Genomic DNA, 13,736 nt, shown 5'->3' with positions numbered 1-13,736 from the left:
ACTGGCAGGAGTTCAAGGGAAGAATCCTGTGCTGGAAATTTTACAGATTTGATTAGTTTCCTCAGGAAAAAAGCACAACAAATTGCATCACAAATTTTGAGAATTTTGAATTTCAGTTGCAATGAATAAAAGTAGGCAGTGGTTGTTGATGGGAAGATTGGGCTTCAAGCCCCAGCACTGCAACTGTTGGGCCATTTAGTAAAGCCCCTAACCCTCCAGATGTGCTGTATTAGAGATGCCCTTACACTCTGACACTAACTTCCCAGCTGGGATAGCCTGTGATACATGTGTGTGGTGACGAAGGCTTATTCTTCTAGAAACAATAAAAATCCTGGATGTACTGATGAGGGGATTGTGGAGCTCCCAGGACAATAACATGTTGGTGTTTCCAGAAAGCCCTTTTTTTCTGGGTCCCCATTAAAAACCCAGACGTTTTCAGGTTCATTAGAAACCATACAATTTTCAGTGATTTAAAGTTTTTCCCATCGTGTGGGGTTCAGGCCAGCAAGCAGAAATCTCCCTGAGATGACAAACCTGAGAGGAACCAGACGGAATCATGCCTCTGCTCAGTCGAGACAGGCGTGTTGAAAGGATATAAAATCTGAGAGGATTGTGAACCGAGAGCACAGGGATGAGTGCGTAACAGTCAGACGTACAGGTCTAAACCTCCAGACACTGTGGATCGAGCAATCCGGTGACTTTGTGACATCACAGTGTCTTGTGATGAGTCATTGCTCAGAAATTTACCAGGATGTGTGATATCACCTTTCACACTCTGGGTCTGAGACGCGTTCATGCTGGAGTTCAGGTGACTCACACAGGACGTGCACTGATGAGTCAGTGTGGCTTTACAGTACAGTTTGTCTCTACAGTAGGTTTCACACACGTTCTACTGAGTCGTCTGCTCCCTCATCTGTCTCGCACCGTTCTCATCCATCAGCATTGACTGTGCAGTGACACATCTGCACGATCACCTGTCACTTTATTAGAAACACCTGCTCATTCCTGCAGTTGTGCAATTCAATTGAGCAGTTTCCTGTCATGTGATTCAGGAAACTACAGTCTCATGTGAAAATAAGCAAAGATTAGTGGATAAATGCAGAAAAAAAGGTCTTTATTTATTTAATTTTTTTCAAGCTGCAGGGACACAAGCTCCCAAAGTTTAGTAGTGTATTTAGTAGTGTATACACTCTCTCTCTCTCTCTCTCTCTCTCTCTCTCTCTCTCTCTCTCACACACACACACACACACACACACACACACACACACACACACACACACACACACACACACACACACACAGATGCACACACACACACAAACACACGTATACATCTACTTTACATGAAAGGTACTCTTATTTATTCAGGTGATGAAGAGTGATGTAGGAAAAGGACCAATATAGCAGCTAGCATTCAAGAGCATATATCTCTTGTGGCTAAAATCAAGGCAGATTTGATGTTTGTGTATAAAATTCAGCAGTGTTTATCTGCATCATGTCACATGAGATGAAGGAGAAGCAGCACTCATTGTCACGCATCATGTGTGCTCTGAAATCTGTCTTCACTCCCATTGGTTGTCGCTGCAGCGAGTCTTTCCGTATTTGCATCAAGTGCAATTTTTCTCAAATTTGTCACAGCACTAGACACAAAGACTTCTAGTCCCTGGAAGCTTTCATTGAAAATGAACGATTCTTTCTTTTTAATAAAGCTGTTCAAGGCCACAATCAGTTAGAAAACTGAACTGCTTCTCTGTCTCACTTGTAAGTACTTCATTTTTGTTGTTCTTTTTTATTTTAGGTTTTGATTCAGAGACCTCCAGTAGGTCAGAAGTCATTAATGCTCTTATTCAGAGCCATATGAACGGTCTGTTACTGAAAGAAATAAAATGTCGGTTAAAGCCTGGTTGAACCGATCCAGCCATCCGTTTTCTGTAGCTCTAGTAAGCTGATGACGCCTCACATCTCAATCATCCTCGCGTCTTTTGACCAATCAGCATTCAGAAGCAAGATAAGGCAATCACCTATTTCGTCCCTCACTTCAAGCCGCAGAGGACGAACAAAAAGCAATAAAGAGACACATTGCTAAACAACGAAAACGGGCACTTGAAAGGCTTGTGGCGGCCAAAAAACAAAAGAAATAGCAATATTTGTGTTCATCAATTTATTAAGGTTCCAAGGCACTCAAATTGTACAGAGAAAAATTATTTCCAAGAAATTTTGGTAAAAGTAGGATTAATAAAAGTGCTTCTTTCACTTGAAGCAAATGTTGTCTTTTCGCTTTATGTTCTTGTCAGAGTGCTTCATTTTAAGTTCTCAATTTTTCTTGTGAGTTTGCAGGTATGATAATAAAATTAAGCAGTACAGTAAGCAGCTCCATGGAAAATGTCCTACAGATAAATTGATGGAAACGGCCAACATGACGTTACGGTATGTTTGCTCCTACCGTCCAGCTCATTCGGTCACACTACATGCCATGAAGAGACACAGCAACCGATCTTAAATCATTACTTAGATGAGAATTCTGGAATTTTACTCATGCCATAGACTGAAAAAAAAAAAAACTTGACCCTTTTTTGGAGGGAAATTTATAGTCATATATATCAGATTATGGCTGGTGCAACATCTATAAGGAATTTAAATAAATGTAACTTTTAAAAGGTTTTATTGGGAATAAGGAGATTAAGCTTGATTACTTTAAATCTGTGTTGCCGGGGCAGGTTGCCAGGGTGTGACGACCCTGCACTTTGCCCCTGTAGTGTCTTGGACAAACCTGAAACCTACAAAAGTAAAGCCAGTGGCCAAGTATTTTCACATTTTTTCAGAAAGCCATCAGGCTGAGCACCTGGACTTTGCTCCAAGCTCAGTGATCAGAATTACTGCTGGGTTTCATACTGAGGCTTCCAGATGAAGACTTTCAGCTGCAACTCGTTTGTTTTGGTCCCAGTTTTGGATGCAGGTTCTCATGGTTCTGCTCTGGGACATTTAGGGAAAAATGTTGGGTCATGGACTGCAGACCAGAACTGCTTTTGAGGTCATGTTTCTGAACCGTGTGGAACAAGAGAGCACGAGATGTTTGGTGGAAATTTTGCTGTAAGAGACGAAGTAAACGAGGCTTAATGTGCTGCTCCAGGAACAACTCTGAGGAACAGACTTGTGCTGTGGGGTTTTTTGCAAATCCGGTCCAACTTGATCTTCTGGCAAGTGTCACCTGCTGTGATTTGATGAACTTGATTTTTATCTCGTTATTACAGATGAGCCTACAGTGGGTCTGTGCTGTGAGAGATTTATAAGATCAGAATAGTTGGAGAGAAGTTTTACACCAAGTTCCATTGAGCAGTTCGGCTGTTTCCGAGTCCTTCGAGTCCCCTGAGGTCATGAATGTCTCTTGTGACCAGCAGCATTCACTCTGCACTCTCCAACAGTTTTCCATCTGTCTCCATGTATTTTTAGTTGTTTACTCGTTCATTTTTCCGGCTCTCTTCTCCATACTACTTGGAAATGCATCGACGTTAATTGAAGTCAGAGCTTCTTAAGGCACGTTAAACAGAGCTGTGGAATTTGCACATCTATATTTACCAGATCCACCGCGTGTAGTCTAGTAAAGTGCTTTTCTCTGATTGGCTCTTCAGCCATTCAGCTCGAACTGTTGTTTTTTACTTTTATTGTTTTTTTTTTTGTTTTTTTTGTTTGTTTGTTTTGCCAATGTTCAGCAGTTAAATTTTTTTCCATACCCCGACAGGCCTGCAGAAGTGTTTGTGTAGACATGATTGCACAAGTCTGATTGTTGTTTTAAGACTGCTAATCATTTTGTGCTACTTTTCACAGACAGATGAGTGGTAGGACATGCTGTCTTCAGGTCTGTGTATATGTGGATCTAAGAATTTCAGAAAAGATTTAAATAAGAAGCCGTTCGGTGCGAGTCTTCAAACATTCTTCATTGCCTTATGATCTTCTGATGATAACGCAACTGTTTCCCAAATAGGTTTAACTTCCAAGGTCAAGCCAGTATTTGTCAGGGTGGCAGCATGAAGAATTATGACATATGTGGAGAAAAAGTAATGGAGGGAAACCACTGGATTTCTCTCCATCTCTCTGTCTCTCTCTCTGTCTCTCTCTCTCTCTCTTGCTCGACCCTCTCTGTTTCTCTGTCTCTCTCTCTATCTCTCTGTTTGTCTGTTTCTCTGTTTGTCTGTCTCTCTGTTTCTCTCACTCTCTGTTTCTCTCACTCTCTACTCTCTCTCTCCTCTCTCTCCTCTCTCTCTCTCTCTCTCTCTCTCTCTCTCTCAGCAGGCTGGATGATGTGCCCTACGCCCTTATAAGGAGAAAATAAAGCTGGCTGATTAGTACACTTGCTGAGTCACTCATTCACTCACATACTTGTTCAGTCATTTCAGGATGTTCATTTGAACAGTAGTAAAAAAAAATGACGAGTCAAACCTGTTCTTTAATAGATTTGTAATTAGTAAGATGGATCTCTCTCTCTGTGTGTGTGTGTGTGTGTGTGTGTGTGTGTGTGAGATGCTGATTTTGTTAAGTTTAACTAGGGAAATTACTACTAAATTAGTGAGTTATAAAGTGTGAAAAAACTCAGTATGACTAGGAATCGTTAAAAAAGACAATCATACCTTATGTATCTTTTAATTCTATGCCTAGCAAATAAAAAAAATAAAAATCACACCATCTTTGATGTTTTATAATGCAGGAAGTAAAGCACACAGAAACATTTTTCTAAGGTATAATTATCATGTTATTCTGCTAATGCTGACTTATTTTAGTGAAACAGCACATTTATATATAACTCCAAATTTCTCACATCCCTGTGTCTATTTCCCTTCTATCACGTGATTGTTTTTTTTATGTGCTGTTTTTGTGTGTCTGTGTACATCAGCTTTCAGCTGTACTGTATCACAGGGAAACAAGCTACTGCTTGTTCTGCCTTATCATTTCATAGGAATAAAGGAAGGGTTTGTGTGTGTGGGTTTTTGTGTATTTGTGTGTGTGTATACATCAGCTTTTAGCTGTACTGTATCACAGGGAAACAAGCTGCTGCTTGATCTGCCTTATCATTTCATAGGAATAAAGGAAGGGTTTGTGTGTGTGGGTTTTTGTGTGTTTGTGTGTGTGTGTCACATTGCATCCAACAGTGACTTGGTACTCAGTTACACATATCTCTTAAACATGAATTAAAACCCCCTGCTAGTTGCTTTAATTTTTTGGGACATTGTTTGTTTTCCACTGATTTAACTCGTTCAGACAGTGTAACGTGTGTGTGTGTGTAGGTGCGCATGCACGTGTGTGTAGGGCTGGGTGATGTGATAAAAATATCAGATGATGATTGTTTAAGACAATACACAACGTTAACGTGATATAAGGACAGAACTACTTAGAGACTCGGCACTGTCCGTTTTGCGCTTCGGTCTTAATCAGTAAAACTTTTGAATACTTTGGTAGGAAGTCTATTAGTCCTAAATCGATAATTATGTTGGCTTTGTAGAAGCCAACATTCTGTTTTTCTATTTACGCTTAGACAAAAATTTATAAATAGTAACTCCTCCTAGGGCTTTCGAGCCACATGCACCAAATTCGGATATGTTGTAGACCCTGGTCTGAAGTTTTTTGCTTTTACTTTTCTAAGCGATCTGAGTACTGGTACTTCCGGTACTGGGTCTCAAATTGCCCTTTTTCCCCCATAGACTCCCATTATAAACTTTGGAGGTTTATAACTCTGCAAGCTTTCAAATTTATGCTCACCAAACTCGGCCAGCTCCTTTAGGGTGATACTCTGAACAAAGTTTTAAATTGGTGTACCGACTGGCCTTCTGGTTGTCCTTCAGCCCCGCCCCCAAAATATGCAAAATCAAAAAACTTTTACAACATGGACATGTGACATATCAAAACACTCAGAACAATGAGGGGAACTTCCTCACGTGTATTCTGACGACGTCACTCGACACCACGTGACGTCACGTGCATCCCCGCTCCCAAAATAAGCGAAATCAAAAATTAGCACAACATGGACATGTCGTATATCAAAACACTCAGCCCAATGAGGGGAATTGCCTCACGTGTATTCTGGTCACGTCACGTCACGTGAAAGTCAAAAATGAGCACAACATGGACATGTGACATGAAAACACTCAGCACAATGCGAGGAACTTCCTCAAGAGTATTTGGATGTCACATGCCTGTCTCCACTTGCCTCCAAATGTTTTGGCACCCTATCTTTCTGTCCACTTGCCTCCAAAAGTAACACTGACCCTTATGTCCACTCGCCTCCAAAAAGCACCGGCATTTGCGAATACTTGCACCGTCAAAGCCAACATCAAAGTTTGTCGTGACGAACTTTACAAATCTAGTTAAATCTATAATCCAAAATTACACTGACCTAGAAGCTGGTCAGGAGCTCTTGATTACACAATTCCACTCGACTATATATGTAGAAATGACATTATGACTTATTCTCTAGTGTCACCCAGATGAGCATTAGGACAATAGTTTCTTCTTCATATCATCTCAGGAAGTTTTTCTTCACCACTATCACATCAGGCTTGGTTAAGGATAAATATTCATTTAATTTTAATAATTTTTTTTAGACAGGGTCCAAATAAACCCGGATAAGCTTCTGTCCTAAACAACTTTCCCCAAGTAAGAAAATAAGTACAATATTAAATCTATTTATTACAAGGCTTAGGTTATGTGGTGTGTCTGTCGTATCAGTTACAACAAAAACGTTTTTATAAGCGCAATAAGAAGGAGCAGATTAATACAGTATAAATTTGTGACGTGCCTCTTGGCTGACACTATTGTGCTTCTAGTGAACGAGTCTCCTCTGATTTCTCCTCATCATGCGCTGTATGATTTTATGAACCGAGCTGCACAGACAGTGTGTAATGAGTGTTGAGGTTATTCAGCTTGCACTGGGAAAGGACTGTTACTGGGACTGATGTAATCTGTGTTCTCTTATGTCATCTTTTCAGCTGGAATCCACTTTGGACATCAGCGAGCGCAGACTCATCCGCTCTGCCATCCGAGAGCTGCGGCACCATGAGATTGAAGACCTGGAAGCTGCGCTGACCAACAAGAGATTCCGACATGCTCCAGAGCACAGACATGACGATAAAGAAAATCAGCATCGGTAAATATATAAACAAAATGAAAACAACAAGCATTCTGGTGGAAGGTCTGTCAGCTCAGTATTATGTAAATGTTGTGCTTGTAATGAAAAGTTTCATTACAAGCATCATTCGTTGAATCATTCGTTTTCCTCCTGAACAAATTGAGTGAGTGTTGTCTCTGATGTCATGCACCGCAGACAACGTGTTAAAGCCAAGCCCACAGTGCGTCCTCTTTCTCCCCCGTTCATAGAAGTATGGAGAGAATTTCACTCCTTCTTCCACACTGACATTTTCCATTCTTAATAGTTTTCTTAAACTGGAGTTTCTTCCTGCCAAGAAAAACTTTCTGGTATGCGAGCGTCCAGCTGCTGAGTGAAGTACAGAGCCGTCAGCCACACACTACACTACTGGCAGTGTTGTGGTGTTAAAGTGTGTGTATGTGTGTGTTGTATATTCACAGGCCTGACTTGGCAGCATCCTTGGACGTGCTTTCTAAGAAGCTTCAGGACATTCAGGACATTGATGTGCTCTCTGTGATGGTACGTACCACAGATCCAACATTATTAGAAAAGGATCTACTTTCATATGTACAGAGATCTGAAATGTTCCTGAATAAAATCTGATTTTTCCCAAATTCTCATGATAACATCCTTTGACACATGAGCTATATGAAAGCTTCAATAAGTTTCACCAACATGGCCTAGACGTGCCCTTCTTTCTCACACATTTCTCTCCTCTCCTCTCCTCTCCTCTCCTCTCCTCTCCTCTCCTCTCCTCTCCTCTCCTCTCCTCTACAGTTTTCCAGCTTTAGACTTGTATAGGAGAAATTGTTCAGGAATTCTGTATCTCGCCACACTATAGGATTTTTCCTATATAGGGAAAGTTTTTTTTCTCTCTTTGTGCTTTAAATGTCAGCCCTAAAATACCTACTTGTGTGATTGTGGTTTTCTATTTTTTTTTTTTTCGATCTTGAGGGTGGTCTGATATATTTAGTCTCCTCTGGTTAGACATGTCTGTGACTTTACGAGTATGTGCATGGGGAAAACGTTTTTTCTGAGCACCGCGACATACCGTATTTAGTCGTCTTTGCACAGATATCTAGAGAATAGCAAAACAGTTTCCTGCCAGATCTTTGGGAAAAGTCTCACACAGTGGGGTCAGTGCTGGTGTACATCTTATCACACTCAATTTACTGAGGGGAAAAACATTTGTATGTTATTGTAGCTTTTATTGGTAGCGGCTAGTTCTCTCGATCGGTTGTACCGTGACATGAAAAGGGTGTCATTCAGCTAGAAATTCCCAGTTCTCAGAAAACACACCTAACATCACAACAGACAATACACTGTAAATATACAGTGTATTGTGTGTGTGTATGTGTGTATATATATAATACACTAAATAATACACTATATATATATATATATATAACTAAAATCAAGTGTAGTGTTGGTAGCAATTTCAGAGTTGCTTGTATTATGACTGAAGATCTATTACGCATATATTATTACAGAGGAAACTCGAATCAAAGCTATTCACACACACAAACACACACACAGAAGGTTTTTTTTTAAAGGTTTTACAGAATATTTCTGATGGTTTGGTACAGTAGAAAGGCCAATTTTTTTAAACCCTGTTGATGCCTTTGTTTCTGTGTGCAGTTGCGTAGTAGCAAAGAGTACGAAGAGAGGAAACTCATCCGAGCCACCATCCGCAGACTGAGGGAGAAAGAGATTGAAGGTACAGACTTCACACACGCACTCACATGCTCACTCACATGCTCACACTCGCATGCTCACTCTCTCACACATAGACACGTACACACACACACGCTCTAGGACTGAATGAAACACAGTCTTGTTAGCATGGATATACATCTTCTATCTGTCTGTTTTAAAGCAGGTGCACGGGAGAAGGTTCATTTAAGTGGCCAGCAGATGGAGAAACAACAAAAGCCTGCAAGAAGCTTGGAGTTGGAGGTGAGTGAATAGACTGGCATCCCAGTCGCGGTGTGTTCCTGCCTTCTGTAGCCAAAAATATGCTTTTATTTATTTACTCAAATTCAAAGTCAAACAGTACGCATCAGAAGTTCACACACAAAAGGCTCAATTTTTTTCTAATCACCAAAATGGTTGCTTCTGCTCAGAGTTGCTTCATTAATTAAACTCCAGATATTTTTAGGTCTATTTTGTTGCCTGTTTTTATCTTTCTTGTGAAGCGTGTCGAGCTCCGTCTCTGGAATGTTGCCTCTCAATCTGCGGTTTTGTGCACCATGGCTCTTTATCAGTTCAGTGCCACAAACCTCTTTTGCTTTCACTGTGTGTTTGTTCCTATGCTTTTCAGATACAATGGTACTTTGTAAGGTTTTTTTAAACCTGTCACACAATAGATTTAGGCCTCTTCAGGCCTTTTGTATTTTAGTCATCAGCACTTAACCATCAACAATAACAAGGTTTCTCTGCTCTCACACATTATAACAGCGTCTGAGTTCCAAGCACCGGGTTAATCATGTTTAGTTTATACAAACAGCTATTGTAGAGTTAATACCCTGCTTATGCAGGATAATGATGGTTTTTATAAAGAGAAGTATTTAGGTGTGAGCTTAAGGCTGTCTTTCATTTTGTATCTTTTCTTCCTCCATTGTGGTTTAACTCCAGGAGGTTTTTCAGTGATCACACGTGATTACACAAAATTATCCCATAACACAATGACTCTGCTCCTTCTGAGCTACAATTTCTTTGGGATTCGATAAAGCTTTTCCATTTATTCAGTCTTATCCAGGGGCGAGGGTGAGGAATTAAAGAAGTTTCTGTTAGGAAACATGCATGGTACACAGGAGTTAGCGAGAGTCATTACAGCACAGAAACCTGTATATATTTTTTTAAAATATACACATAAAAATAGCCGTGTTGATTTAGTGCTTGTGTAAGTGTTTAGGGAAAACTTTGTGGATCTTCAGTTTTCAGCTAAGAGACAAGGAGTTTATTCTATCGATTGGAGACCTTGATGAATGAATGATTGGTGATTGTGGCTCATGTGATATACCTGGTTATAATCATTATTGAGTTTTAATGCTTTTTTTGAATCTAGAGGTAGCCTCATTTAAAGCTACACATGCTCTTTATTTTAATTCAAGATTTGGATTCATTTCCAGTATGTGTAATGTTATTCATTGCTAAATTCAGATCGAAGGTGCTGGCTGAGCATTTGGTACGATTCTATTTTTTTTTTTTAATTACTGGAATAAACCTGCTTGGTCATGAGAAACTAGTAGCTTTCAGGTTGTCTGTCTAGCCTGTGATTAAAATAGACCTACTTAATGTGTGACATGCTGTTAGCTATGTTTTACATATGAATGACTGCACAAACCTTTCCTAATTAGGATGGATACCTTCCTGCTCTAAAAGGCAGACATGCCTTCAAATATCTTAATTGTCTTTCTGCCCCATGTCCATATCAGTTTCTAAATGAGGATATGATTGTAAAAATCAGTTTACTTGGAATTTTAGCATTACAGTTCTTTTTTTTTCCCTTTTTTTTGCAAAGGCTTAAAAACAGCTGCACATTCATGCTGCCTGAGGATGTGGAAAAAATATTAGCAGTCTAAACTGTTTAAGTCTAATCTTAATTTATTTGTGAGTCAGAATTCAGAGTCAGGAATAGGCTTTCTTAATGTCAACTTACTTACTTCCTCATTGTTAACCTTGTTGGATTCCGACAGTTGTGGAATTGTGGGAATGCACATGAGAGATGGAGGACAGATAGAGTTGACGTAAACAGGATGTTGTCATACATCACTAATTACCTGTTTGGTATGAGAGCTCTGTAAGCGCATACAGCCAGGGTCAGGGTTAAAACAAATCTCACCATGCTGCTGCTCTGCTAGTCACAAAAGAAGGGTAGCTGTGCATTAAATCTGAAATAAGTCGTAATACATTTATTAAGTTAAATATAACTTCATCAGTTAAACACAATGAAGCACAAACAGATCATTAGTGCTGATGTTCAGGATGTAGTATTTTGCTCTCCAGGCATGCTTAGTCTGAACTCGACAAACTATACTTTACTGATTCTGAGGGCACTATACTTTACTGATTCTAAGGGCGCTATACTTTACTGATTCTAAGGGCGCTATACTTTACTGATTCTGAGGGCCCTATACTTTACTGATTCTGAGGGCGCTATACTTTACTGATTCTGAGGGCCCTATACTTTACTGATTCTGAGGGCCCTATACTTTACTGATTCTGAGGGCACTATACTCTACTGATTCTAAGGGCGCTATACTTTACTGATTCTAAGGGCGCTATACTTTACTGATTCTGAGGGCCCTATACTTTACTGATTCTGAGGGCGCTATACTTTACTGATTCTGAGGGCCCTATACTTTACTGATTCTGAGGGCCCTATACTTTACTGATTCTGAGGGCACTATACTCTACTGATTCTAAGGGCGCTATACTTTACTGATTCTAAGGGCGCTATACTTTACTGATTCTGAGGGCGCTATACTTTACTGATTCTGAGGGCGCTATACTTTACTGATTCTGAGGGCGCTATACTTTACTGATTCTGAGGGCCCTATACTTTACTGATTCTGAGGGCGCTATACTTTACTGATTCTGAGGGCGCTATACTTTACTGATTCTGAGGGCCCTATACTTTACTGATTCTGAGGGCCCTATACTTTACTGATTCTGAGGGCACTATACTCTACTGATTCTAAGGGCGCTATACTTTACTGATTCTGAGGGCGCTATACTCTACTGATTCTGAGGGCGCTATACTCTACTGATTTTGAAGGTGCTATACTTTACTGATTCTGAGGGCCCTATACTTTACTGATTCTGAGGGCCCTATACTTTACTGATTCTGAGGACCCTATACTTTACTGATTCTGAGGGCACTATACTCTACTGATTCTGAGGGCGCTATACTCTACTGATTCTGAGGGCGCTATACTCTACTGATTCTGAGGGCGCTATACTTTACTGATTCTGAGGGCGCTATACTCTACTGATTCTGAGGGCGCTATACTTTACTGATTCTGAGGGCGCTATACTTTACTGATTCTGAGGGCGCGATACTTTACTGATTCTAAGGGCACTATACTTTACTGATTCTGAGGGCGCTATACTCGACTGAAGGTGCTATACTCTAGTGATTCTGAGGGCGCTATACTTTACTGATTTTGAAGGCGCTATACTCTACTGATTCTGAGGGCTCCTTACTCGACTGAAGGCGCTATACTCGAATGATTCTAAAGGCGCTATACTCTAATGATTCTAAAGGTGCTGTACTGGACTGCAGGCGCTATACTGGACTGCAGGTGCTATACTGGACTGCAGGCGCTATACTGGACTGCAGGTGCTATACTGGACTGATTCTGCAGGCGCTATACTGGACTGATTCTGCAGGCGCTATACTGGACTGCAGGTGCTATACTGGACTGATTCTGCAGGCGCTATACTGGACTGATTCTGCAGGCGCTATACTGGACTGCAGGTGCTATACTGGACTGATTCTGCAGGTGCTATACTGGACTGATTCTGCAGGCGCTATACTGGACTGATTCTGCAGGCGCTATACTGGACTGATTCTGCAGGCGCTATACTGGACTGATTCTGCAGGCGCTATACTGGACTGATTCTGCAGGCGCTATACTGGACTGATTCTGCAGGCGCTATACTGGACTGATTCTGCAGGCGCTATACTGGACTGATTCTGCAGGCGCTATACTGGACTGAAGGTGCTATACTCGACTTATTCTGAAGGCCCTATACTCGACTTATTCTGAAGGCCCTATACTCGACTTATTCTGAAGGCCCTATACTGGACTTATTCTGAAGGCCCTATACTCGACTTATTCTGAAGACCCTATATGCCCCTTTTCCACCAAAAAGAACCGGGTGCTGGTTCAAAGTTGGTTCCACTGGCGAACCTTCTAAGAACCGGTTTGCCTTTCCACCGGCTAGAGAGCCATCACAGAGCCGAGTCTGACGTCACTGTATACATGTCACGTTACACAGCAACATTAGCCCAGCAGCGGCAAACACAAACACATCAACAATGGCGGATGTTGCTTTACTGTTGATGCTCATGGCTTTGTGAACCTACATTGGCATCCAAACGCGGCGAATCCAACGTGTACGTGCAGCTCCATGTAATTTGTATAAACGGAGGTTGTTATCGAGAAAGTACATAACATTATTTTATCATTAACACAGAAAAAAGTTAGCCTTAGCATGTAGCTACTTACTATCATGTGAGCTGATAATGTATCATATCGCGGTAAAGTAAAAGTGTATTAAACATTAGTATACTTAAAGTACATTATCAAATGCGTTATTATCAAACGGTAGCCCCGCCCACAGCCCCTGACACAAGCAGTTCTTAAGTCTAGACCAGCAACGTTTTGGTGCTACTTAAGAACCACTTTTCCATGGTCCAGAACCGGTGCTTTGGCTGTCGAAAAAGAAAGAACTGGTTCTAAATTATTCTCTGGCTCCGAAGCAGCACTCAAACTACCTCGGTGGAAAAGGGGCAATACTCGTCTTATTCTGAAGGCCCTATACTCTACTTATTCTGAAGGCGTTACACTCTACTGAAGGCGATAAGAAGGAG

At 40.8% G+C, this 13,736-nt stretch overlaps 1 protein-coding gene across 7 annotated transcripts in view; it reads left to right on the top strand.

Moving 5' to 3' along the window:
* smtnb (smoothelin b) overlaps positions 1-13,736 on the top strand; it is a 66,125-nt gene that overhangs the window by 2,759 nt on the left and 49,630 nt on the right. For 5 of the 7 annotated variants that reach the window (XM_060883596.1, XM_060883593.1, XM_060883592.1 and 2 more), the window contains exons 2-5: positions 6,978-7,135; positions 7,576-7,654; positions 8,774-8,852; positions 9,012-9,091. In XM_060883596.1, coding sequence (XP_060739579.1) covers positions 6,978-7,135; positions 7,576-7,654; positions 8,774-8,852; positions 9,012-9,091 — 396 coding nt within the window. The remainder of the gene's footprint in view (positions 1-6,977; positions 7,136-7,575; positions 7,655-8,773; positions 8,853-9,011; positions 9,092-13,736) is intronic. The other 2 variants (XM_060883600.1, XM_060883594.1) reach the window with 1 other exon arrangement.

This window comes from Tachysurus vachellii, chromosome 12 (genome assembly GCF_030014155.1).
Source record: "Tachysurus vachellii isolate PV-2020 chromosome 12, HZAU_Pvac_v1, whole genome shotgun sequence".
NCBI lineage: Eukaryota > Metazoa > Chordata > Actinopteri > Siluriformes > Bagridae > Tachysurus > Tachysurus vachellii.
The sequence above is the reverse complement of the archived record's forward strand: the minus strand, read 5'-3'. Positions and strand labels throughout refer to the sequence as shown.